Consider the following 25,852-nt stretch of genomic DNA (forward strand, 5'->3'; position numbering starts at 1 on the left):
TTATTTTAGATTTTATTTTCTTTTAGAGAAGGGAAGGGAGGAAGAAAGAGCGGGAGAGAAACGTTAAAGTGCAACAGATACATCGATCAGTTACCTCTCTGCGGGCCTTAGACTGGGGACCCAGCCTGCACCAGTCTATGTCCACTGACTAGGAATCGAATGGTTTGCAGGCTGGCATTTAATCCACTGAGCCACACCAGCCAGGGCTCATTTCTCTATTATTTCAATATTTTCCAACTAGTATGCATTTCTTCTGTAATTTTTTTAGGCTTTGAGCAAATGCAAGTCCACATAAATTATATGTTTTATGCTTAGTTTATATCTGTATCATTATTTCTTAAAAATATTTTTTAATGATCTCCATAGCGATCTTCGAGAGGAAAGTAAGACAACAGCTTGTACTAACCCCATATTGTAGATCAAAATAAATGAGAGAACTGGGGTCAAAATGTGACTCTTTTTTCTTATTCTAGTGTTCTTCTCATTACACAGCAATGCCTTTCCAGTAAGAATCGCAAGGCTGTCCTAATAATATCTACATTTTAGTACCAAATGACTAGAAGAGATTTAATCCTATTTCCACCCCTTCAAGTCCCAAGAGGGCACTGTAGGCAAATGGCCATAGAGGCTTCTTTCAAATAACCCCAGGGAAGGTAAAGTATAAAAATCATAATGCAAGCTCCTCACCATTAGACAACTCCTTTATATTAAGCTAAAATTTACCTCTGCTAGCTTGAAACTTTGGTCCAAGTTTGGACTATTTGGAATGCCACAGAGTAAGATTCTCTCCTGTTCTAGAAAATATTCAAGTATACGAAGACAGCTATCACTTCTGCCCTTTTGGGAATGGGTGCTTTACCTATATGAATTTCCCAATAAAACATCTGTCATTATCCATCTTCTAATTTCAGTGAAGTCCTGACAAACTGCTTGGCAGAGAAGGAGAAGGAAAACTATCATGCAGAACTCCTGCAAAACAATGAGGTACACGTAGTCGATTGTTACTACAATTCTTCAAGGAGACCTACAGAGAATCATGAACTTATCACTCCTTCTTTGTGAGATGTCACTGAATCAAACAGCTCTCTGATATAAGGCATAGGAATGAAGTCAGAGTCAGATGCTTCTGACAAAATCTTGGCTTTAAATAGCGGCATCTAGCTGGCTCCAGAATTTGCTATAAATGCAGCCAATTATTAGTCCTCCATTAGACAGATGAACAATCAACCTAATTATCTTTCCTCAGTAAAATATTTCTTGCTGTTTTTGTCACTACCTCCAATAACAAAACACCTGGTGTTTATATCAATGGACAAATGAGGCTTCCTCACAATTTAAAAAGCAAAGGAATTAATGACAAAAGTAATGAACGAAACTAAAACTTAGTGAGTAAACTTGAGACTCATGAAAAGATTTAAGACCACAATAACATGGCTGTTAGAAAACACCAGGAAAATGAAGAGTGAGAAAGTACAAGAAGTCTACGAAGAACTGCTAGCACAAGAAGTACAAGTTCAGGAAGTCTTGTACTTAAGTACAAATAGTGCAGTAAGGTACACTATAGCAACACAGTTATTAAAACTGCTTTTTAGCACCTAATGAAAAACAATCAGATTTAAATGCTTGTTTCAAAACTTACAGCAAGAATACAGGACCAAGCAGACATCTATTGTGGATAGCACAGCTTTTTATTCAGTACCTATCGACAGTAGGCACAAACTTGGGGAAGTCTTCCCAGATGTTGCTTCAGTCTTGTTTTTGTTTTCTTCTGAATCTGAACCTAAGGTAAATAAGAGGTTCCCTGACCACTTGATTGAAAATATCCCTCTTTACTGAACTGTCTTTCCCTCATCAGAATTTATTATAATTCATAACTATATATCTTTGTACTTGCTTATTGTCCAATGACTCAGGAAACTATAAACTTCTTCAAGGCAAAGTCAACACTTTTTAACATTGTATGCACTTGAGCATAGGGCCCTGTACATGAAATGTGCTCATTAAATATTTGTAGAGTTTGTGAAGACAGAAAGAGGAAAGGAAAAGGGGAACCACAAGTTACTATAAATAGTTTAATTTCTCAATGTTGAAAACTTAATCACTTCTTGGACACTTATGATCTAGACCATTTATATACGCCATTTAGTTTAGCTTCACAACAATCCTGCCAGGTTTCTCATTTGAAACTAAAGTACAGCTTAGAGAAATTAAATAATTCACTCACATCACACATCTAGTAAATTTGAACTCCAGTTTATGTGAATATCAGGTTTATCTGATGTGATGGTGGCCCCCAAGATGCATTTGGCTTCAGTTATCTCCTCTCCATAGGACTATGAAGAAGTTGGAGGGGCAGGCACCTACAGCAAATTAGTAGTTGTACACAACCCAGCACCTCTGGCTATGTATAAAGTCTGAATCTTCTTCCAGCGTACAGAAATCCTGCTAAAGAAGTAAATGAGCTCTGGCTAGTGGGGCTCAGTGGGTTGAGCGTGGGCCTGGGAACCAAAGGGTTGCTGGTTCCATTCCCAGTCAGGGCACATGCCTGGGTTGTGGGCCAGATCCCCAGTTGGGGATGTGTGAGAGGCAACTACACATTGATGTTTCTCTCCCTCGCTTTCTCTCCTTCCCCTCTGTCTAAAAATAAATAAATAAAATATTTTAAAAGGAAAAAAAAAGAAGTAAATGACTTGTGAAAAGTAAAACATGCTCTTTATATACTAATCACACAATTTGATCCTCAAAATAATCTTTACAAAATCATCTACTACCCATTATGTTGGTGAGGGCATACAACTTCCTACAAATTTGTGAGCTTAGGGTTTTCCAAGAAGAAATGGTTGCTGCATAAACGTTGTACAAAATCGGACACGCGAGCCATAATCCTCGTTCTCCTACGGCAAATATATGATCCAGATGGGAGTGTTCAACAACTCGACTTACCCATTTGCATTTTAGGTTTGATGAGAGTCCCATTCACTCTGTGCAATTATTTAAGTGTTGACTGCCAAATACATGTATAAGACAACACATCCAGATCAAATTTTAGGTTTGATGAGGGTCCCATTCACTCTTTGGGCAATTATTTAAGTGTTGACTGCCAAATACATTTGTAAGACAACATATCCAGGTCAAAGAAAGGGTGTGGGAATATCATTTTAGAAAGGGTTGCGCTGCAGCCAAAACTAACTCTGGGCTGCGGTCCACACTCGCCCTCGCCAAGTCCTTTCATTTCCTCTTTCCCCTCCCTTGAACTACTCATTCCTTCCTGGAGTCAGATTTCATGCAACAGGCAGGTTCCTACCTTGGTTTGAACAGTCTTATCAAACTTGTCATTTTTGAAGCTAAACGTATTCTGATGTCTCTGAGGCCTGGAACGGGCCACGTTCCCTTTCTGGGAGCTCATCGCGAAAATCACAACCACCACGCGCTGGTACGAGGAAGATGCAAGACCAAGACGCCAGAAACTACCTCTTGGAGTAGACGCCTCCGTCACTGACCCGGAAGGAACTTATCTGGTTTTTCCGCCCCGCCCCTGTCAGCCCACGTAACTCCCTGAGGTCAAAGGACACCCTAAGCTCCTCACCAACTTCGAGGCTCTTGCACCGAGCCTGTACTGGCTCCCTCCAATTAACATCTCTATCAAGCCCCATATATAAAACCCGCTTTCTTCGAAGCGAGAATTCCCCCATTGGTCCGAATTGGGCAGTTCAACGAGGCGGAGGTACAGGGAACTTTTACTTCTATTGGCCCTTCTTTTCCGCAATCCCCGCCTCCTGCCGACTCAGCTCAGCCTCTCGTGGCGCCAGACTCCGCATAGCGAATTGTGATTGGTGGAAGACTGGCGAAGCTAGGCTGCGTCCCTCCTCCGGCCAGCTTGCAGGCTGGAGCCCGGGTCAGCTTTGGCATCTTCATCCAGTCAGTGACCAACTCCTGGCTTAGCAAGTCCTCTGCTTGTCCCCCTTGCTACCTTTCCTGCCTTTCTCCCGCCACGAGGGCGAGCCCGGAGGCTGCCAGGCTGAAAAGAAGCACAGAAAGGAGAAGAAAGACCTGGCTGGGTCTGGGTAGTGTCTGCAGTGCCAGAAAGGGCGGCGGTGGTGGCGGCGGCGGCAGCAGCAGCTGCGACCACGGCCACTCGGGACCTGAGGCCCGAGAGCAGCCGGCGGCGGCGGCAGCTCCAGCGCCTTGCGCCGGGGCCGTTAGTCAGCAGAACACGAGCCCGTGTGGAGGAGCAGGGCCGTTGCGAGGAGGCGGGACTCGGGAGCGCGAGTGGGCCCTCTCGGGCACTGCCGTCTTTACTCGTCCGGTCGCCGGGGACAGCAGCTCTCGTCTCTCCTCCCGGGCCGGGCCCGTCCCCAAGCTGGGAGAACCCAGCCGCGGCGGCAGCTTCGCGGATCGCGCCTGGTGGAGGACAGCGCGGCGGCAGAGCTTCGCTCCCAGCCCCTTCTGCCAGACACCTCGGCTGCAGCCCCTCAGGTGCAGGTGCGTGGGGCCGCGGGGGCTGGGGCGCTGCGGCCGAGCTTGAGGAGGGGGCGCTAGGCCGGGAGCCGCAGCCTCGGAGGGACCAGAAGCCGCCGGCCGGGCGGGGGGAGGGGAGCGGGAGGCGTCTTTGTTGTTAGAGACCGGGATCCCACTCGACGCTGGGCCGGGGCGGGTAGCCCCTCCGATTGGGTCTGCGTTTTGGAGAGGCTTCTCCGGTGGTTCCGTGGAAGGGAAAGGTAGAATGGGGTCCCGGTGGTCCGCCTGGTTGCGGGAATCTGGGGGCGGGGAGGGACGGACTGACAGACTAGGGAAGGTCTTACTGGGTCCTTCTTGCCGAGAAGGGTCTCCAGGCTCTTCCATTGCTTTTCTCCTTGCGGACCGGCAGGTGAGGTCAGGTTCTCCAGGACACTCGCGGTGCCCGAGAGCTTTCTCCTGAATGTCCTCGTGTGTCAGCCTCGATTAGAGATCGAATCTGCCGGCTGCTTAGTGATTTGTGTGTTTCGGTCGGCGGTGGGGTCGTTTTTCTCCAGGTGGGCGAACTTAGCATCGTACCTATTTTTGAACTCCAGGGTAGACGCGTCGGGGATTGTGAATTGGATAGTTGGAGTTTATGTTTGGATTTTTTTAAAATCCTGAAACGAAAGTTCTGTCAAGTTAGATTGTATTGTTGTGAAGGTCTTTTGTAAAAAGAGTTTAACCCCGCTTCTTGTTTTAAAAAAACCCACATTCATGATCCGTGGTGAAATTTCTGCCAGTGCCTGGGCATAATGTTTTTTAACGATGCTTTGATTTAAGTTAGTGTGAGGTGAATTTGGCAAATAAAAGGATGAATAACGGACTGCGGCGAGGGTGACCTTTCAATTTTGGCTGTTTATGAAAAGGTACTCCTGTTTAATACTCTTTGTAATAATAATACTTGATCCGCAAGATGATTCATTTGATTTTTTTTTAAGGCTCAAATTAACAAAATGAATTTGAGTAAAAAGTCAGGTACATGTGGTAATAGCATTCATCTGTTTATATTAACAGGGAGACTTAAAATGAACTTTTTTCATTAAAAGTTTCTCATATTTTTATAGCATAAAGTCACTTGGGTAATGTTTAATATCTAATAACCAATGTTTTGATAATAGTCATAATTGCAGTGGTCTAATCTAAGACTGTCCAACTCTTTCTTGATAAATTTCTGTTTTGGGAGTGAGAGTGGTGGGTTACTTGAAGCAGTGGAAATAGCAGTGTTTCTACTAATAAAACATGTAGAATCCCTGTTGTGTAATAATTGCTATATTACTATTTGAGATGGAGGAAATGAATAGCACCCTCACCCATATTTTGACCTCTCTTTTCTCCTACTCTAGTATTAATAAGGTTAATTGGCAAGGATGGGATTAGATTTTTAGCAGGCCTAGGCAATTTTAATTTTGTCTCTCGCTGTATGGGACTGTAGTAGATAAGGGGTTTGTTTTGTTGGGTATTTTTGCCCATTTTGAAATGTGTATGAAATGACATCTAACAATTTTCAGTATCCCTGCGACAAATAAAATTACCATAAAGTATCATGACAAAATAATGTTTTTGGTAGCTTTTAATGGACCCAGACTTGGTCCACAATTCCAGGCCAGCTATCCAACATCTGAGTCAGTTTCTCCTTCTGTGATACAGGGTTAATAAAGTGTCCCGCCTGCTCACTGTATACAAAGGGCAGTGAGAATCAACAGTTACTCTGGTTATGTGACATTGATTGTTTTAAATAAGAGTACTCTGTAGTGCAGTTCTCTTATTTTGCTTTGGTATTATAAATTTCAATTTTTTGGTGAAAAATTAGCATAAAGTTATAATAGAGGAAATCCCTACATGTATGCCATTTAGGACTTGATAAACTCTGTTCCTTCCCTGTTAAGATTGATGATATATCTTTACAATCAGTGATGACAAGAAAAGAGAGAGTAACAAATTAACTTGTTTGGTTTATTTACTAGTAGATTCTATTTCTAATGTATCCAGGTATTTGCTCTTACTGTGCAAAAATTTTACCTGCTTCTTGTACCCCGTTAAAAACTTCTCACATACGTTGCCTAGGAAAAATAATGTTTATGACTTTTTTTAACAAATGAAATAAAGCCCAGAGAATTTAATTATTTGAATTGCCTAAAGCTACACAATTTGTAAGATGCAGAATTGAGACTTGAAGCTGAGCTTTCTGACATGTAGTTCTGAATCCTTTGCTTCTGGAGCAGTATTTTTCCAAACACCTGTCTAGACCCAACAGTTTTTGCCAATTCAGGTAAAATGAGAAATAATATAGCAATATAAGCATTGGCAATGTACAACGTAAATGGATATCCGTGCACCCATTACCTATTCGAAGAGATAAAACTACAAAACAAATAAAACTTCCTCATAGTACTTTATATACGTCTTTTAAACCCTGCACCCTTTCCCCCATTCCATACCACTAACTCCAAATTGACATGCATCCTTCCTGTACCTTGCTTTCTTCACTCAGTTTGCCAAGATTTTTCTGTGTGTGTTCAGGTAGTTCTAATTTCTTTATTTTTACTGCAGTATGGCATGTGTTCCACATTATGTGACTATATCAAGTTTCTGTTGGTCATTTTAGTTGTTTCCAATTGTTTGCTTATTAAACAGTACTGTAGGGAATATTCTTGTATATGTTTACTTAGGCATATGGTTCTTGACCCTATATCCCATTTTTATAGAAATATTTTGCAACTTCCCCAATACTGTCCTAAAGTACAATTCATAATAATAAACTACCATTCATATTTTAAAGTAATGCACTTACTAAAATATAAGAAGTCATTTATACAAAGTAATATAACATGCTGGGGCTCGACCACCCTCCACATCGTGCTAGCAAGTGTGACAGTCGACCGATAACATCAGAATTCTTGGAGCCTGTTAAAAATCAGAACAGGCCCTACCCTATTAACTCAGATGCTGAATTTTAACAAGTTTCTCAGGGGATTTGTGTGCACATTTAAGTCTAAGAAGCACTGCTAGGAGAAACGTAGTAGTCAGCTGCTTTGCACCAATGGGTAGTCTCACCATGAATAGGACAGCTACTCCTGCAGATTAAAAAAACAGGTGTGTTGAGTTGGCCATCACTGTTGATGAAAGTGTGGTCATCTCTTTAATCACTGGATGAATTCTTAAAAATCATCTGCATTAAAAAACAAATATTTTGTGTTAAGTTCTGTTTATGAATATCTGACCTTATATTTTCTCTCCCTATTCCCTTAAATCAATGTCCAGCAGAATGTTCAGAAGACATGGAGCAGCATTCTCTCTACACACCAAGAGTGCTTGGCACCCCTGGCATCTGTTCAGTTAGTGCCCCTTATTCATTATTACAGCTAACAGCCAACATTGAGGAAGATTTAATCCCTGGGATATGTCTAGTAGCAGTAACTTGTTCTAGAACACAGGTAGCTGCTTCTTCAACTTTATTAGATAACTCCCAGTTTCTCTCCAAAGTGTTTGTCTCATAATAGATAGGACCGTCTATTTTCCCACCTTCCAGATACTTTAGACTTAAGTTTTGCCATTCTGAGGAATATGAAGCGGCACCTCATTGTAGTATTTATTTGCATCTCCCCAGTTAGTACTGTAATTGAGAATGCTTTCATTTATTTTTATCCATTAGTGGTCCTTTTCTATGAATTATGTGGGTTTTTTTTTAATGGGATTGTTTATCTCACTGATTTGTAAATGCTTTTTCTATATTCTGGTAATAATACTTGGTAGGCTTCATAGATACCTTTCTAGTTTTTAGCATGCCTTTTTTACTTTAAATATGGTGCCTTTTGATGACTAAATGTTCTTAATTTTAATGTCAAATTTAATCTTTTGATTGTGCTTTTTCTCTTTAAAGGAAGTCTTCTCTATCCTGAAGTTGTAGATTCTGTTTAAAAGTTTTACTTTTTCACATTATATCTTAAATTTACATAGAACTATTTTTATGTAATGAGGTGTTTGTGAATCTAAATTTCCACAAAATGACTAACCTTTATATTGAAATTATCATTTTTATGTTAATGTATTTGATGAAATTGCTAGACTACATTTCATGTGTAATGTCCTTTTGTTGTAAAATTAAAATTTGCCAACTGTAATTCCAACTTGTTTTGTTTGTTTGTTTGTTTGTTTTTAACTTAACTGGTTTTTGAAGTCCATAAGGTTTGAGTCCTGACCAGTGCGGCTAAGTTGGTTGGGTTTTGTGTCCCACAAAGTGCCAGGTCGTGCGGTTCTCTCGTTGGGGCACTTGCAAGGCAGCCTGTTGATGTTTCTCTCAGACGTTTGTCTCCCTCTTTTTCTCCCTCCCATAGCCTCTCTAAGAAATAAATAATTATTTTAAAGAAGAAATCCATAAGGTTTGAGAAACGTTGGTTCAAAGTACTCTGATTCCTGTGTTTCATCTGTGCCTCCCATTCAGCCTCTAAAACATCATAGAAAGTGAGCAGGCATTCTTAAGTACTGATTTTCTATCATTTGTATTCTCCACATTCCAGTTTATTTTACGTGTTTTTCATCACTTTTTATCGGGCTACAATTTTTTTAAATGATACTTAGTGGCCCTAATTTTTAAACATAATTTCAGAGTAAATTTAAATATTATTTTAATGTTAACTTCACTCAGATACAGGCCCTAACTATTTTGTCTGCCCAAGAATTAAAAGCAAGAATAGTTAAGTTTTTGCATACAGGAAAAAATGAAAAGTGGGAAAGGAAAAATGGGCCAGTCTACTGTGAATTAGTCATTCTTCTAGGTTTGGGGGGTTACATCTGTAAACGAAGCAAAGATCTCTAGCTTCCTAGTGCTTTTACCCCACCTAGCACAGGACCATAGACAGTATGAACAATTAAATAAATATGTGTCAGAAAGTGATAAATACTTCTAAAGAAAAAGTGCAGAGGGTAAGGGGGATGTATTAAATAAGGTGGTTAGAGTAGATTTCATTGGGAAGGGGAGAATGAGCTGAAATGGTCGATGAGGGCATTAGCTGTGCATGGAGAAGACATTAGCAAATCTTGGAAAAGTGGGACAGAATGTAATCTTTAACTTAAACCTGTATTCCTGGCTCTACCATTTAAATTGTGTGAACTTGGGCAAGTTAATTGACTTAACAACCTGAAGTCTTGATTCCCTCATGTGTAAAAGATGATACTCTGAGAAAAGTATTATTAAGATAAAGGAGATAATAAGTGAAAGCATCTACCTTCTACCCCCCCACCTGGTTCTCATGTAGCACTCTATATTTTCATAGCGTTTATCATAGGGTATAATAACCTGTCTTTAGTTGATAAATTTTATCTCACCCATTCAGAAATATTAATGAGAAGAACCAGTCAGTGCGGTAATATTTCATTAACATAGTCATTTGTAAAGTAACTTTACACCTGTTTTTATCTGAAGGCCATTTTATGCAAATCTGTTGAGAAAATGTTGTGTATTTATAGTGTCTTTATGCTAGAGCTCCACATTGTATTATTATAGGTATTAGCTTATTAATCTCTACGCATCATCTTTGTGATGGAGGCAGTGGATATGTATCATCTTGCACTTGAAGGAATCTGAGCTGCTAAATGGCATTTAAGTGACACAGAATTTCAAGGAGAGTTTGGATCAGATCTGATTACGTTTGACTATATTTTCACTATGTTCCTCATTTTTCTTCAATATTGCTAAAATTGACTCTAAATTATAAAAGCAAAACTATGTGACTTATACTGTTAGATCATGGCCTTGGGAAAATCATTAAGACATAACAATATTTTATTGGGTTGTCCAAAAATTCTATATGGTTTTCTTAGTAAAATAAAAGGCATATTTTTCACTTTTACCAATAACTTTCTTGATTTGGATATTTTGAGTATGTCGGCTGTCTCCCACGTGGTTATAACATTGATTGTTCTCAATTAATGTCTTGATTGGATCACTACCACTTCAAGTGATCTACAGGACTGTGAAGCATCCTCCAGTGAGAAATCTCCAGCACGATACCTCACAAACCACTTTTAACACTTGGGATCAGTCACCCTCTCCATATACTGCACACCTTTTTTTTTTTGCATTTTTACCTTTTTTTTGTATTTTTACCTTTATTAAAATAAGAGGCATAATATACCAACAATGTTGCATATTTTGTTCTGTCTTCAATATTAAAATGGCTACACAAAAATTCACCAATTTTGATTTTTTTTAAGCACATGCTGATATGACAGCTGTCATAATACAACCCAACAAAATTGTTTCAAATGCATTTAAAGACAACTGAGCACTCCTAGAGCCATCTTACAGGGAAAAAAGCAAACTTTTTTGGCCAACATAACAGTTATTACTTTATTTCAGTTTTCCATGTTAGTTTTTGAGTGTCCAAGGAAGAGATACTGGAATTGGCAATAGAGTAAGAAGTTTTTACCTTTAAAAATACATAGTGCTAAAGAGATTGTTTTCATTATGGCTGTCTTAGAGTATTTAAGATTTATTTTTAGGATGTAGTCACAAAGGGTTAAGAAAATAAGGTTAAAAATGTAAATATATGTTTAATGTAGGTCAGGATGAATAAGAAAGGGGTTGAAATAACCTCATTAACTTGGTGTAGGCAATTCATCATTCCAGTCCCAACAAATCTGAAGTAAAAGCCTGTGTCTCCAGGAACAGAATTAGAAGACATCATCAATTTATCAGTTTCGGTAAATTTTTTTGGTTTCTGAATTCAGAAGATTGATCTTAAATGTGTCTTTAAAATCAATTGAAATCATTCCTATAGTACTTTTCCCCAAAATGCCATCCACAGGCGGTGACCTAGATATTTTGTTTCTGATGAGTATCCTGCTTGGTGTACTGAGAATTTTTCACTGCCTAGCTTTGCCACCCCTACCTCCAAATGTAAAAATTATTCTCTGCACATAAATTATCAGCAAGAAAATAATGCTGATCAGTAACTTGGTTTGGCAAGCTTATTTGAAACACTACAGGGTACATTTTGTTCATTGTTTTTGACAGACCTCAATATCACTTTAATAAAAATTTACAGCAATAAAGTTAATAGGAGTGAGGACTTTTTAAAATTATACATTGACATTCTGATACAATCCCCAAGGGTTACAATGGTTTTCAATTTCTGTGTTAGAATCCATGAGAAAACATTTTGGTTCGTGAGCTGATATATGCTTGCTTAGGCGCACACACACAAACACACACACACACACACACACAGTTTCACTGAAGAGATTATATGGTCAGTGTAAGAGTGGGTCAGGAGATTTTTTCCCCCTAGAGAAAAAATAAAAACTGAAACAGGCTTTTTTAAAAACAGTAAAAGCTGTTTTATTTATTTGTAGGGAGGAGTGGTAAATGGGGGAGGATTTTACCAACAGAGATGGCTACAGTGTGTGCAAAGGCATAAAAGCAAGAAAGAATGTTTCTCTTATTGAGGAACAGTATGTTCAGTAGAATGAAGAGTGTGGACAAAAAAGGGGGGTCATATACTAACCCTGACAAGCCAGACAAGGCCTGCATGGTGCACCTTACAAATTCAGAGACATAAGGTAACCACGTGGGAAGGTCTGAAATTAAAACTTCCTCACTAAAACAGTTCAAGGCAGGTATCATATCCTAGTGAAGGTCAGTCTTCACCTTAACTGAACCTTTCTGTTGTTGTGTGTTGCATCGAAGATAACATACCAGATAACATAACTTTGGAATATCAAAGTAATTTCTTTTTTACTGGTCCCCTCAAAGCACAATCACCCCCCCAGAGCAGAGACCACAAATCCCCTCATTTTCATATGTTAATTGCTGTTATCTGTTCTATATCTGCCTAAGTAAAAGAATTGTGTCTATTCCTTTCACTTTTTATCCAATCCTTACAGGATTGGAAGGTATTATCCAATACCTTCACTTTCTCCCCCTTCCCTAATCTATCACCAGTGAATTTCATGTAACCCCCATATGTCTTCCCCTTTTATTCTGATGTACAAAATAAGCGGTTAAACTTTATTTCTGCAGTGTTTTCTCAATCCATTGAGATTTTGCTCCTCAGCAATTGTCAGTTTGGCTCAAATAAAACTCAAAAATTTTTACAGGTTTGGGCGTTTCTAAAGTTGACAATAGGGAAGTGCTCAGAAAAAGGATAGAGCCAGGAAGCAGAGAGGGTGAGGGAATCATGTATGGCATGCTGAAGAATTTAGATTTATTCAAGAGGGCTTGTAAGGTTCATTGAAAAATTTTAATCAGGGAAGTGACATCACCCAGCTGCAGTGTTGTGTGGATTAGAGAGGTATGAGAGAGAGATTAGCCAGTGATTTTATAACATTAAATGAAAACTGGCTAAGATATGGCTGAAGGGATGGTATACAAGGGAAGGGGATATATAGACCTTGGTTAAATGAGAAGAGTGAAGAGAGGAGGAGGGAGGGTGATACCTAGGAGATTAATAGGGTCCACAGCCTACATAAAGGACTGCTAGAGATTTCAGTTTCTAGATTTAGGTATCATTATTGTATAAGCAGTGGTTAAAGCCCTGGGTGTGGTTGAGATAAAAAAAAAAAAACAAGGAAGACAAAAGATGATCAAAGTGGTAGTTGAAGCTGTGGGTTTGAGTGGGTTCAACAGATAAGACAAAAGATGGCCAATCTGTTTTTTAATTAGTGATTAAATAAGTAAATAAAACCTTTGAAGAGGTCATCAGAAAACTGAAATTTATTTTCAAGAAGGAAGGAAAGGACAATAGTGTTTAATGCCATAAAGCGATCTTTTTCAAATTGAAAACTGAGAAATGTCCAGTGCACTTAGAAATTATAAGAGGTCATTCATCAGTGGTACTAAATGGATTAACAATTTGATGATAGATGTTAGATCACAATTCATTTGGGGCCCAGTGGAGGAATAGTGGGAAGTTTGATTCTAGAGCACACTCAGAGTTAGTAGTTAGAATGTAGATACACTTTTTTTTTTTGAGTCTTGAGTATGTTTATGAACAGAAGAGATAAACTAGTAGAGCAGGCCAGGCTGAAGGTGCAGGAAACCTACACAGAAGATAACTGATTACGCATGATTTCTAAAGATGCTGGAGGCATTGGAACCCTCTAGAAATGAATTGATTTGTAGGGTCCAGAAAGAGATTATCAAATGCATGCCTTCCTGTTCCCAAGGAAAAGAACAAACTAATATACTGTGTATCATCTGTATTTTAAAGTAACTTTTTAAGAAAAAATAACATCTTTTTTTGCATCTAATATGCCAGGAATTTAAATGATGTATCATTTAATGTTCCAAGCAACTTTGCAGTTTACAGATAAGAAAATTAAGGCTCAGAAAGGATTTGTCTAAAACCACACAACAGGACGATAACTGAACTGTGATTTGATTTCATTTATGTCTAATTCCAAAAGTCACTGGTTTTAAAACTTGATTTGGGGGAACCAGTCAAATTTCCTAAAAGGAGGGAATAATAATAACAGGCTATCAATTTAAATTTCACCCAGAAAAATTAAAACTTAGTAGTATCTATTACCATTTTTAAACTTTTACAAAAGTTTTATTTTTCACAAAAAGATATTTTAATGTTAGAAAAAGTATAGAGGACATAATCTCTGAATAAAAAGGCAGACCTTTAAATTTACTAAGCCAGCTACTTTTGTTCTTAGCTTTTATTTTGCCAAAGAATGGTAAAAATTTATAGTCTAGCACTAGTCCTCAGGCCACCTTTGCCAACAAAGACTCATGAAATAACAACTTTATGTATAAAAATAAAATGATTAAAATTAATATGGTATTTTTACATAGTAGGAACTTTTCATAGTTTGTTTTGCTGCAAATTTGATTTCTAAGGGTTCTCATTACCAAACTTCTAAGAAATTAATAAAATGATACTAGAGCAACTCTGAAAAATACATAGCATTAATTCTTGAACTTTTCCTTAATTTATAGGATACTTTGGGTTTTATTCCTTATGTCTTATTTTAAAAATTAGTGAAAGACATTGAAAAATCTAAATATCTTCAGGAATAAATCAAATTGCTCTAGCAGTATTTTGTTGAAATATTGCTTACTATCCTACCTTGTCCCAGTTGTGGAATATTATCCTGTGTGCAGAAACTTATTTACTGACAGAAATGTAAATGGTGCTAACCAACTATAACAGGGTATCTTTAATCAACACATTGGTTTCTACCAGAGTGAAAAATTGAGCTAGGGTCCATATTATTATTATTTTTAAATCTGAAGTTCTGCTTCTGCCTGTGATGGCACTGGAAAGGAATGACAGTGATACAGGGGGAAAATATCGATATTTAGGGCTTACAGCCACCACTGTTGCCAGCATCCTCCTCCCCGGAGTCCCGAGGCTATGGAGATGTTTGGCATGGCATTCACTAATGTCCCTTGATGTTGGTGCTTGTGGTGAAGATGCAAAGAACTTATTTTCTTGGCATCTGAGCATTCTAGTTGTTGGGTGGTCTACTTTTAAGTTTGAATTGGGATAAGGCCATACCATCTGAGCTCTTCAGCAGTTACAGTTGGTCAAGCCAACTAGATGACAAGGCAGGGCACTTCTAAAAACGTAATTGCATCTGTGGTGGTGTTAGGGCATTATCACTTACCACGTGGGGACTGCATGGTGCACTTGGGGACTACACGATCAAATCACTCATTTATTTTAAATGCCCAAATCCTTTCACAATACTTCAAAGATACACATTTCATCCCCAAATAAACTGACAAACATATAAGAATGTTCGGTTTTGCCAATACAAACCTTAAGTTATCTCTTCAAAATAATTCATGAATATTAGGCTCTCTTAAATGGCCTCCCAAATTAATCATTTGAGAAGAAGTGTTTCAACCTTTTTTTTTGTCCACCATCCAAATAAACCTTAAAAAAAAGGATTTTCTAGCCTTCTCAAGGAATGCTCATGATGTAACTTCATACATATAAAAATGTAGTGTTACAACTTTATGATCAGGAAGTTGATTTGATATGTTGCAGTTAATTGGCATTAACCAGATAAAACATACTTCCAGTTAGTAAATTGTAATTATCCTCAACTTAATGGTCTGTTTATTGTCTCTTGGGGGTTATATGAGGTTGGCAAAGTATGTTTATAGTTTGGACTACATGAAATAGTTTTTTCTTGCATTAATAAATAATTATTGTCTTGCTTTTCACATGAACATCTGTACACCTACTTTTGCCCACCCCGTAAGCCTATCAGAAGGTGTTTTTTTAACCTGTAGAGTATAATGTAATAGAACCACAATTTTGTTATTTAGCATGGTTTCCAGAAAGATTCAAGCCATAAATTACATACATTAGTGTTATTAATTTGGTTCAAAACAAACCTATTTTGATTATATTTAGCATTATCTCAGTTTATCTGCTATCAGGTTATTAGGTATAACTTCGGGTTCTTATTTGTTTTACTCTTTTCTCTTTCATTTAGTTAGTATTTAGATTAATTTCGATCAGGTATTGCCTGTATGCTGCTGAAGAAACACACATGGTCACTGAGCTAATATAGTTAAGACAGTAGGCAGTAACCGAGGAAGCCCCTATGTGAATGAGTACATGGCAGGGGGCACAATTTGCAAGTACACAAAGGAAAAGAACTGGGTACTGTGAGAAAGAATAACCTAGTTTAGATTTCGAATTAACAAGATCTCTGAAAAAGTGACATTTCTTGAGACTGGAATAGTGAAGTCAGGTAAAGTATATGTGCAAACTCGGAAGAGGAAACAGCTTTCATTTTTTCCAGAAACTGAAAGATGATGAGGGAGACTGTAGCCATAGGGAAGATATCAAAGTTTGGAGAGTTAAGCAAAGGTCAGATTATGCAAAGCCATTAAGGAAGAACCAGTGGAGAAGTTTGACTTTATTACAGGTACAGAAGGAAGCCATCAAGGAGTTCTTAAACAGATCACCTTGCAGGCTGCTCCATGAAAAAGAAATTGTAGATTAGGAGAATGTATGAATGGAAGAAATTAAGACTCAAATTTATTTTTTGTTTACTCACACATTTTGAGTTTTTCCTTTTGTCGTCTTATCTATGTAACCCTGGTCGGGCCTTTTGTTTGTAAAGGCTAGTAACTACTGTAAACTTCAGTGAACCAAGATACTTGCCTATGTGTTATGTACAGTTAAATACAACAGAAATTGAATGGCTTCCCAATTAAACTCTTTTTATACTTAAACTTTAAGAAGTTGAGGTCAATGTAAACTACCTGCTACTTGATACTGTTTTCACTTGCTCTTACTAATGCTCCTACAGGTGTTAGAAATGTGTTTTTTCTTTAGAAATGTGATTTTTGGACTCTTTTTAATAGAACATACAGCAAAATTTCTCTTTCTGTAGAGGAAAGGAGAGCAAGAGAACCATCTAGTTGTATAAAGAAAAATAATGTGAATATAAAATAAGGTGCCCCCAAAATTTAGGCAGATTATAGAAGAGAGGGAGAATTTAGTATAGTAAAATGTTCTTACTAGGAGAAAGCTCTAGATGTTATAGTTCAGTCTTCTCACATTAAAATTGAGACAGTTAAGGAAGGGCTTAGAATTATAACCAGAACCTGAGTTTCCTACGTTGGTGCTGTTTCTACTCTGCCTTTATTTTATTAAAAGGAGGTAGGTATAAATGTGAAACAAGCCTTCTTCAAAAGTTTAAAATTGTATGCAGTGCCAAAAAGAACATTAGATGAATTTAGATATTTCATGCCTAATGTATTATGTAAGATAATATTTAATGACCTAATTGATGAGGTTTGGAAGGATGATCTTTAATAGTTGCTTTCTTCCTCATCCCAAACAAATACTTACACCAGAGATACACTAGATATGCAGACTACTAAGACTAGCTGTCACATTCTTTTCAAGTCAGTTATCAAGGATTTTCCTCCCGATGTTTTTTGCAACATCTCTTTGCCTTCCCTCCACCCCTCTTTTCTCCAGCTGCATTACTTGGCATACATCGTCAGTATATTATTCTCTAAAATACTTTAGGAATTATCTCAAAGACAACAAAAAAGTCTACAATATTTACTTGTTTGCTACTTTATGTCTTTAAAAGAACATAAGACAAAATATTAACTGCAATATCCAGTAAATCAACAATATCTTTATTTTGCATAGTAGAAAGTTACATATGTTACCAAATTGGAGAACATTACTTTTAAGTGTAGTCAAGTATGGATAATTAACTGAGGGATGTGATTTATACATTTTGCAATATAAATGATCACCACTCGTTTGTTAATTTTTTCCTCCTTTCCACCTAGCACTCTTCGCTTTGGTTCTTTCTCACTATCATACCTTTATATGTGTTTCTCTCCTAGCCTGGAGGGTTTTCCTTCTGCTTTTGGAAATTATATCTCGCTCTAAAATTCTAACTCCTTCACAGACTCTTTCCTAATTATTGATACCTACTTTTATCTGATTTCTGAAGCTTAAAATCTACCCCACATTACATAACACTTAATTTTTCATAACATGAAAAGACTCTCTAGAGCATTAATTTATTAAGTTATATAGAATTCATTATAATACATTTAAAATACTGAGTGCCCGTGTACAAAAAGAGCTCCTGAATTTAGAATTAAAAGAGACTAACAAACATTAGGTCAGTTGCCTTGTAAGTTTTGAAGTGAAGAAGCACTCAGTAGTTAAGTAATTTAAAGGATTAAAACTGATTTCTAATCTGTTAAATATGTTGTTTTTATTTTCTTAGGCTTTTAAACCTTTCTTTGAAATACTTATTCTTCTTATGCACTCAAGCAAAAGGTAGAATTTCAATGGTTTAAGAAATCTTGACAGTATGTTGGTTTGTTGAGTCCAGGAGAAGGGTTAGGCACAGCTGACAGGAACAAGTATTTGTTACACATTTTCTAGGAGTATTAGTTTTTCTTCAGACTTTGACTTGCAAATGAGTATAACTAAGGGGAGGCAGCTGGCAACCAGAGGAAAAGGAAGTGGTGGAGATGGCCAGTTATGTAGATAGTCAAACTGTTGGTAGACAAACTAACCATATTAGTAAAGAATGACTGGCTTGTTACACAATCTATGTAAAAGGAGGTAATGATCCTTGTTAAGGAAAATTATACTGTTGCTGCATAAATGCCATAATTCTTTTGGTACCCCTACTAAAAAGTTATATATATGGAGAAGGGACTGGTAGATATGAGGAATATACTCTCTGCTGCTTATCATGCAGTTCTGTGGTTTTGTTGTCCCAATGGTTGATAAAATACCTCTTTCAAAACAATAGCTATAGAAACCGTTGAAACTGTAGTCTGGCCCATTCCAAAGACACTGGATTTTTTTTTTCCTTGTATGCCTAAAGAGATCTATATCTGTTCTACTTCTCTGTACTGCTTTATTAAATAAGCTGTAGAATAAAACTGGCTTAATTTAAATAACCTAAATTGTACTCCTTCAACAGATAAACATGTTTAAGGGGTTACATTTCAGAACTGGTCTAGTGCAAGAGCCTATTTGAGACTTAATGTTTAATATTTGTATGCAAATTTGGACCATTTCCATAAGTGACATTCCACCACATTCATGAAGTGGTGGGGTGTCATTGTAAAAAAGAAGACAGTTGAAATTTATTTTCTTTCAAAAAAGAGTCTCTGGACAAAAACCTAAATTAAAGGGAACATCTAAAGGAACCAAGGGAAAAAGTAGCTGACAGAAGGAAAAGGTTAGAGCCTGGATACATTCAATGAGAGGAAAGCCCAGGAATTCAAAAAACATTTTAAAAGGAATAAATTATTACTTTGTTTCCATCTATTTAAGCACTCCTTTAGTTCTTACTTACTTTATATTTCATATTCAAAATTAAGAAGCCTGTAGTTAGAGTGTAATTCAAGTCCTATTGAACCCAAACCTTTGCATTAGAGATAAGGAAACATGTTCAGGAAGGCAAAATGACTTAACCAGTGTCTCAGAGCTAATTAATGTTAGACCATGGGCTAGAATCCAGCCTTCCTAATTCATGGACTGGGGTCATTCATACTATACCAGAGGCTGGTTAAAGAAATTGCGGGTGAAGGTAGAGGGAGTGGGGGAGACTGGACCTTATACACTGTTAAATTCAGTTACTAGTCGTTGTTGAAACTTTTATATGTTCTGATTTTTTTAAGCAATTATTTTTTAAAATTGAGGTATGATTAACATATTAGTTAAAGTATACAACATAATTATTTGATATTTGTATATATTACAAAATGATGATCACAGTAAGTCTAGTTTAACATCCATTGCATCATTTTTTCCCCCACTCCCACCCACCCCAGCCGTACCTACCTCCCACCCGAGATCCTACCCCCCTTTGGCTTTGTCCATATGTCCTTTATACATGTTCCTTGATGACCCTTCCCCATTTTCCCCTGTAATCCCCTTCACCTCCCCTCTGGTTATTGTCAGTTTGTTCTTTATTTCAATGTCTTTGGTTATGTTTTGCTTGCTTATTTGTTTTGTTGATTAGGTTCCATTTACAGGTAAGGTCATATGGTATTTGTCTTTTACCACTTGATTTATTTCACTTAGCATAATGCTCTCCAGATTCATCCATGCTGTCCTGAAAGTAGGAGTTCCTTCTTTCTTTCTGTTGCATAGTATTCCATTGTGTAAATGTTCCACAGTTTTTTGATCCACTCATTTATTGATGGGCACCTAGGCTGTTTCCAGTACTTGGCTATTGTAAATTGTGCTGCTGTGAACATTGGGATATGTAGATTCTTTTGAATTGGTGTTTCAGGATTCTTAGGGTATATAATCCCAGCAGTGGAATCGCTGGATCAAAAGGTGGTTCCACTTTTGGTTTTTTTATGAAATTCCATACTGTTTTCCACAGTGGCTGCACCAGTCTGCATTCCCACCAACAGTGAACTAGGGTTCCCTTTTCTCCACATCCTGGCCAGCACTTGTTTATGGATTTGTTTATGAAGGCCGTTCTGACTGGTGTAAAGTGGTATCTCATTGTGGTTTTAATTTGCATCTGATGGCTAGTGATGCCAAGCATCCTTTCATATGTCTCTGGGGCCTCTGTATGTCCTGTCCTCCTTGAAGAAGTGTCTGTTCAGTTCCTTTGCCCTTTTTTTAATTGGATTGTGTGTCTTCCTGGAGTGGAGTTGTGTGAGTTTTTTATATGTTATAGAGATCAAACCCTTGTCCAAGGTGTCATTTGCAAATATGTTTTCCCATGCGGCTGGTTCCCTAGTCATTTTGCTGATGTTATCTTTAGCCGTGCAGAAGCCTTTCTATTTTGATGAAGTCCCGTGTGTTTATTCTTTCCTTTATGTCCCTTGCTCTAGGGGACATGTCTATCAGTGAAAGTATTGCTGCATGGAATATCTGAGATTTTCCTGCCTATGTTCTCTAGGACTTTTATGGTTTATCAGCTGACATTTAAGTCTTTTATCCATCTTAAGTTTAGTTTTGAATATGATGTTCTTCTGATTTTTAAAATAAATTATAGTTGACATTTCTTCTTCACTTGTGACAGGCAGCACAGGATTTTTTCCAACCTTTGATATTGTTATTACCTTAGCTTTATAACTTAGGAAATAATTTCTTCTTTGCTGGGTGACTTCACATCTTATGTAGAACAGGGTTACAGGAAGATAATAATATAGATTGGTTTAAGCCCCTCTAAACCAACTGTTAACTAATTTTTATCTTATTCGCGGAGCTGCAACTTATACGAATGGAGAGTTCAGAAGTTTTTCTTGGGTTAGTCTTTAGAAGTGCCTAACAGTCTATTAACATCAGTTGGAACTTGTTTCCTTTTGAATTTTAAATTCATATATCTTTTATGAGACACCCAAGGGGTTTTGGTGTTTTGGGGGAGGGTTGCTACTTCCTCCTTGGAACCTACCAGTATACAGCTGAATAAGCTTTATTCCAAGAAGTTTTCTATCTATTTGCTCCAAGGCTGCTAGAAGAGAGAGATATGACATTTCCTGACCTGGTTCAGCTTCTTAAGCTTAGAAAATGGACCCTTTCTCTGCTAACAGAAACATTTATATTTTCTTTTTTAATCCTCACCAAAGGATATATTTATTGATTTTTAGAGACAGAGAGGAAGCGGCGGAGAGAAAGAAATATCAGTGTGAGAGAAACATTGACTGCTGCCTCCCATACACTCCCCGACCAGAGATGGAACCTGCAGCCTTTTGGTGCACTGGATGGTGCTCCAACCAACTGAGCCACCTGAACAGGGCCTTTTTAACCTCTGACATTTGCCTTTTAAAAAGTAATTGGGGAGAGGGATAGTCCCATGTCATGAGGAAAGGTGATACAGATATATACGTATGTATGTATATATGAGAAGTATGTATACAACTCGTATCTTATTTCTTCACTTGACATTATTTTGATAATCTTAGTACCTTTTTTATAGATCTTCCACTAGCAAAAGCTGGCAGCCTTACCAAAAATTCAGCATCTGATTATATTCACAGATGAAAATTGCCGAGTATCTGTACCAGTCTTCCTTCAATAAGGATTTAAGGTATTTTTCTAGACAGACAACATAATGTCTTGACCAAGTTCTCTGGAACCACCACTGTGCAGGTGACAGTGCTAGGGGTAACCCTTAATGCCCAGGTCAAGACATCCCCAGGCCAGGAATAAGAACTGTGCTACCAGAATTGTAATCTGGACTGTGTGCAATGCCAAAAAGCAAAAAAAGAAATTGAAATTAAGAATACAAACTAGAAGTTCCAGTCTAGAGCCTAGAATATTATATAGAAGTGAAGTTTGGAACAGAATGAGCATTTACAGAAGTGGGTGTAGGTAGGTTAAGATCCAGGTTGACTCCTTTTGTGACAGAAATGCTTTAGTGCAATATAGGAGATACTCATCTTAACCACAAATCAGGTGCAAAACAGAAGCATTCTTTTAGCTTTCCAAATACCTCTGAAGAGATTGAGATACTGCGGCTGTTCTAGATTGTGTGTGTAGTAAGACTTGAGAAGCATGAGAGCATTTTCAGGTCACCGATACTGTTTTGGATCCTTTGCATGTGCCTTCAGGGGATCATAGAACCACACGTCTCCTTAGTAGTACTGTTGCTGTTTAAGTAAGACAATTTTCAGGTTTGACCCAAAGCTGGTAGCACATTAACTAATTTTACATGGAATTGATTAAATAGTACCTAGCTCAGAACCAACCATCCAGGTAAGGGTTTATTGTCAATTCTTACAGCATTACTATTTTGGGGAAGAGGATGTTAGTAAGAAACAGCTCATGAAGCACTAGAACAGCAGTCCCCAACCTTTTTCGCACCAGAGACTGGTTTTGTGGAAGACAATTATTCCACAGACATGGCGGGGAAGGATGGTTTTAGGATGATTCAAGTGCATTACATTCAAGCTCACCTCCTGCTGTGTAGCCAGGTTCCTAACAGGCCTGGACCAGTACCAGTCCATGGCCTGGAGGTTGGGGACCTCTGCATTAGAACATTGACAAGGTGGCATGATAGAGGCTGAAGGGCATGACACATTCTTCTATATACTCAGACTTTGCAAAGGAGGGTATTTCAGTGCGTCTCTACCTCACAATCTTCATTGGCTTTTAACCTTCACCCATCGCTAGATTTAGTCAAAGTTAGTATAAGAGGACTAAAGGAGCAGCAACGAGAACAATTTCTAAGTTGTCACTGATTAAGGTTGGTGGAGCTGAGATTCTCCACACTGGTATTCTACAAAAGGCAGAAAAATCTTGAGTAAAAAGTGATCATTCAACCCTGAGAGAGGACAGTATATGAGGTCTGTCTGGAAAAAAATTCCCGCCATTGTTAATACAGTGAGAGCAGTTTGTGTGACATTGATGTAACCTGGCAGCCAAGGAGAGTCAACTGGAATGTACATGGTGTGGACAATGACAACCTCACTGTACTAGGCATTGGGGGTGGTAGAGGCCATTGAGTGAGCATGTATACTGTGTGGCTGTTACATTGGAAATGACTGTGAACAAGTAGGGCAATGAATCTGCATCAGATTTTGTGTTAAGCTTGAACATTCCTTCACAGAAACTATTCAGATGATTCAGAAGGCCGCAGGTAAGGGCAACTGATGAGGGCAGCTTCATCACAACAATGTGTCTGCTCATGCATCACATCTCATGCAGAGTTTTTTGGTGAAACATCAAGTCACCCAGGTGACTCAGCCCTACTACAGCCCAAATTTGGTGCCCTGTGACTTCTGCCTTTTCCCAAAACTAAAATCACCTTTGAAAGGGAAGAGATTTCAGACTGTCAGTGAGATTCAGGAAAAAAACACAGTGGGGCAGCTGATGGAGATTGGGAGAACTATGTGAGGTCTCAAGGTGCCTACCTTGAAGGGGACTGAGGTATCATTGTCCTATGTAAGTGTTTCTTGTATCTTGTATCTTGTATCTTCTTCAGTAGATAACTCTATTTTTCATATTACATGACTAGTTACCTTCTGGACAGACCTCGTACGGGATTGAACACCAGCACTGAAAACAAATGATCCACATTTGTACCTACTGGTATTGAGCTGGGTTTGGTTTTGGGTTGGGGTTAGGGAAGAGACGTTTTAAATCTCTATCTTTATCAAATTCATACAAGCACATGGTTAGTAAGCCAAATGATTCTACAAACTAACTTATAAAAATTGGCAATCCCAGGCATTCATCTCCTTGATATATCCTTTTTTTTAAGGATTTTAGGATGTTTATGTCCATATTTTAGATAACAGTATTATTATTGCTACTTCTTACATGTTGACACCCCATTTACAAAAGAGAATGTTGCTCCCCACCACCACTGTTGCACACATGTTTCCGATTCCCCAAATTTCCTGTGTAACCTCCTATATCACTGTCTTTGGATCTTTCTTCAGATTAGTCTGATTCTTCAGAGAAGGTTCTTCAATGCAAACCTTTGGTCTTCTGAGTTAGAATATCTAGGGAACTGAATTCTAAAATTAGTTTTAACCAGTGTTTATTTTAGCCTAGTGGGGAGACTTAATTTTTATTTTGTAACCCTCTATGTCATTTGAAATTTTTTACACCATGTCTTTTAATGCTTTTGTAATTGCAATGTTATTTTTTAATCTAGCAAATCTTAAAACTACAGCTTGATTAATAATTATTTGAATGTAGTGGTTGTGTTATCACCATTTACATTTGTCCTTTGACTGGCTCCAGTTTATCTTTTTTAATAAATAGTTTATCAATTATGCTATTACAGTTTTCCCCCTTTATACCCCTCTACCCAGTATCCCTGATTCTTTCCACCAATTCCCCCTTTGTAGTTCATGTCCATGTGTCATGTGTATAAGTTCTTTGGCTTATTCCATTTCCTATTCTGTTCCTAACATCTCCCTGTCTATTCTATACTTGCAAATTTGTACTTTTTAATCTCTGCACCTTTTACCCTATTCTTGTGATAACCCTCCAAATGATCTCCATATCTATGGTTCTGTTTCTGTTCTGCTTGTTTGCTTAGTTTCTTTTTTAGATTCAGTTGTTGACAGCTGTGAATTTGTTGCCATTTTAATGTTCATAGTTTTGATCTTTTTTCTATATAGTTCCCTTTAACATTTCATATAATAAGGGCTTGGTGATGGTGAACTCATTCAGCTTTACCCTATCCGGGAAGTGCTTTATCTGCCCTTCCATTCTAAATGATAGCTTTACTGGAAAAGTAATCTAGGTTATAGGTTCTTGCTTTCCATCACTTTGAATACTTCTTTCCAGCCCCTTCTAGCCTGCAAGTTTCTTTTGAGAAATCAGCTGATAGTCTTAAGGGAACTCTTTTGTAGGTAACTCTCTTCTCTTCTCTTGCTGTTTTTAAGATTCTCTCTTTATCTTTAATTATGATGTGTCTTGGATGGTCCTCTTTATGTCCATCTTGGTGGGGACTCTATGCTTTCTGGGCTTGTATGTGTATTTCCTTCACACACTAGGGAGATTTTCTTTCATTATCTTTTCAAAGAAGTTTTCAATATCTTGCTATTCTCTCTGCTCCTTCCAGCACCCCTGTGATTAGAATGTTGGTACATTTGAGGGTGTCCCAGAGGCCCCTTAGCCTATCTTTGTTTTTTGGATTCTGTTTTCTTCTCGCTGTTCTGATTGAATGGGTTTTTTGTCCTTATGTTCCAAATCGTTGATTTGATTCTCTGCTCCATCCACTCTACTCTTGGTTCCCTGTAGATCTTTATTTCACTTAGTGTAACCTTTACATTATTGAATTATCCAATGAGTTCCTTAAGCATTCTAATAACCAGTGTTTTGAACTCTGCATCTGATAGATTGCTTATCTCCATTTCATTTAGTTCTCTTTCTGAAGTTTTGTTCTGTTCTTTCATTTGGACCACATT

At 37.9% G+C, this 25,852-nt stretch overlaps 2 protein-coding genes across 2 annotated transcripts in view; one reads left to right on the top strand and one right to left on the bottom strand.

Annotated features, from left to right (window-relative positions):
* The window catches only part of C1H9orf85 (chromosome 1 C9orf85 homolog), a 46,939-nt gene extending 43,417 nt beyond the window's left edge, over positions 1–3,522 (bottom strand). Inside the window, exon 1 of the mRNA XM_024554666.4 lies at positions 3,305–3,522. Coding sequence (XP_024410434.2) covers positions 3,305–3,406 — 102 coding nt within the window. The 5' untranslated portion in view covers positions 3,407–3,522. The remainder of the gene's footprint in view (positions 1–3,304) is intronic.
* Positions 3,523–4,350: 828 nt separating this feature from the next.
* The window catches only part of ABHD17B (abhydrolase domain containing 17B, depalmitoylase), a 39,921-nt gene continuing 18,419 nt past the window's right edge, over positions 4,351–25,852 (top strand). Inside the window, exon 1 of the mRNA XM_045191364.2 lies at positions 4,351–4,482. The gene's annotated coding sequence lies outside the window, so the exon portion shown is untranslated. The remainder of the gene's footprint in view (positions 4,483–25,852) is intronic.

The sequence above is a fragment of the Desmodus rotundus genome, chromosome 1, assembly GCF_022682495.2.
Source record: "Desmodus rotundus isolate HL8 chromosome 1, HLdesRot8A.1, whole genome shotgun sequence".
NCBI lineage: Eukaryota > Metazoa > Chordata > Mammalia > Chiroptera > Phyllostomidae > Desmodus > Desmodus rotundus.